Here is an 899-nt window from a genome sequence, read left to right on the forward strand (position 1 = left end):
GTTTTAACATTTACCATTTTTTTTCATTTTAAATCCAGGAACCGGAAGTGTCACAGATTGCACCCTCACCCCACCTCTCTTTCTGGCAGAGACAGCTCGAGTCATCGACACATACGCCAACGGAAAGTATGGGTGACATCGTTAAGACGGAGGTGTGCACAAACGTGTGACAACTGGCGACACACAATGAAGAGAATTTGCACAAGGCGTCACAGCAAGATCTTATCCTGTTGTGGAAGCCACAAAAAATAATTTTATTTTAAACTGATTAATCGGAAATAAGCAGCAAATTTTCATGACTAGGACGATGGCACGACGTCCTTTCTCAGCTCAAGGATGTAGCCGACCGCGTATGACCCTCAAACTGTATTTTATTTTTATCAAACACGTTTACACTGTCAACAGTTAACCACGAAAACAATAACAAAATAAATGAAAAACACTGAGTTGATATTGTTGTCCACTACTCAGCGCACCGTCTCAAGTGGACGGCTGCTCGCATCCAGGTGGGGGAGGGAGAGGGGCAACTTGCGGAGCAAACAGGGAACGTTGAGAGCACGGCCAGCGAGTCCGGCCCCGGGGCCGCCACCCCCCGTTCCGCTGGACCTCCGTCCGAGCGACCCTTGTTGTTTGATTCTGCTCGAGATGTTTTGATGGCCAACTTCTTCGGGGTCGGTCGGGGGCACTTTGACAACTCGGCATTCTCTCTGCAGTCGCGCCCCCCGCGCTGTGTGCCTCGCACTCGGAACGGGCTATTTTCATCTCTATCTCGCTCTCTCGCTCTCTCAGGTCAACTTGTAGTTGAACTGCCCATCTCCGGCCCCCAAGGGCGGACACACAGGGTGGGGCGTCGTGGCGCTCCGGAAAATCTGACGATTTGCAAAGTGGAGGGAGGCGGG

At 51.3% G+C, this 899-nt stretch overlaps 1 protein-coding gene across 2 annotated transcripts in view; it reads left to right on the forward strand.

Annotated features, from left to right (window-relative positions):
- The window catches only part of LOC113214730 (uncharacterized), a 16,900-nt gene extending 16,449 nt beyond the window's left edge, over positions 1 to 451 (forward strand). For both annotated transcript variants that reach the window (XM_026434193.2, XM_026434192.2), the window contains exon 4: positions 39 to 451. In XM_026434193.2, coding sequence (XP_026289978.1) covers positions 39 to 170 — 132 coding nt within the window. In that variant the 3' untranslated portion in view covers positions 171 to 451. The remainder of the gene's footprint in view (positions 1 to 38) is intronic.
- Positions 452 to 899: the final 448 nt, after the last annotated feature.

The sequence above is a fragment of the Frankliniella occidentalis genome, unplaced genomic scaffold (assembly GCF_000697945.3).
Source record: "Frankliniella occidentalis isolate FOCC.00 unplaced genomic scaffold, Focc_3.1 Scaffold33, whole genome shotgun sequence".
In the NCBI taxonomy this organism is placed as follows: domain Eukaryota; kingdom Metazoa; phylum Arthropoda; class Insecta; order Thysanoptera; family Thripidae; genus Frankliniella; species Frankliniella occidentalis.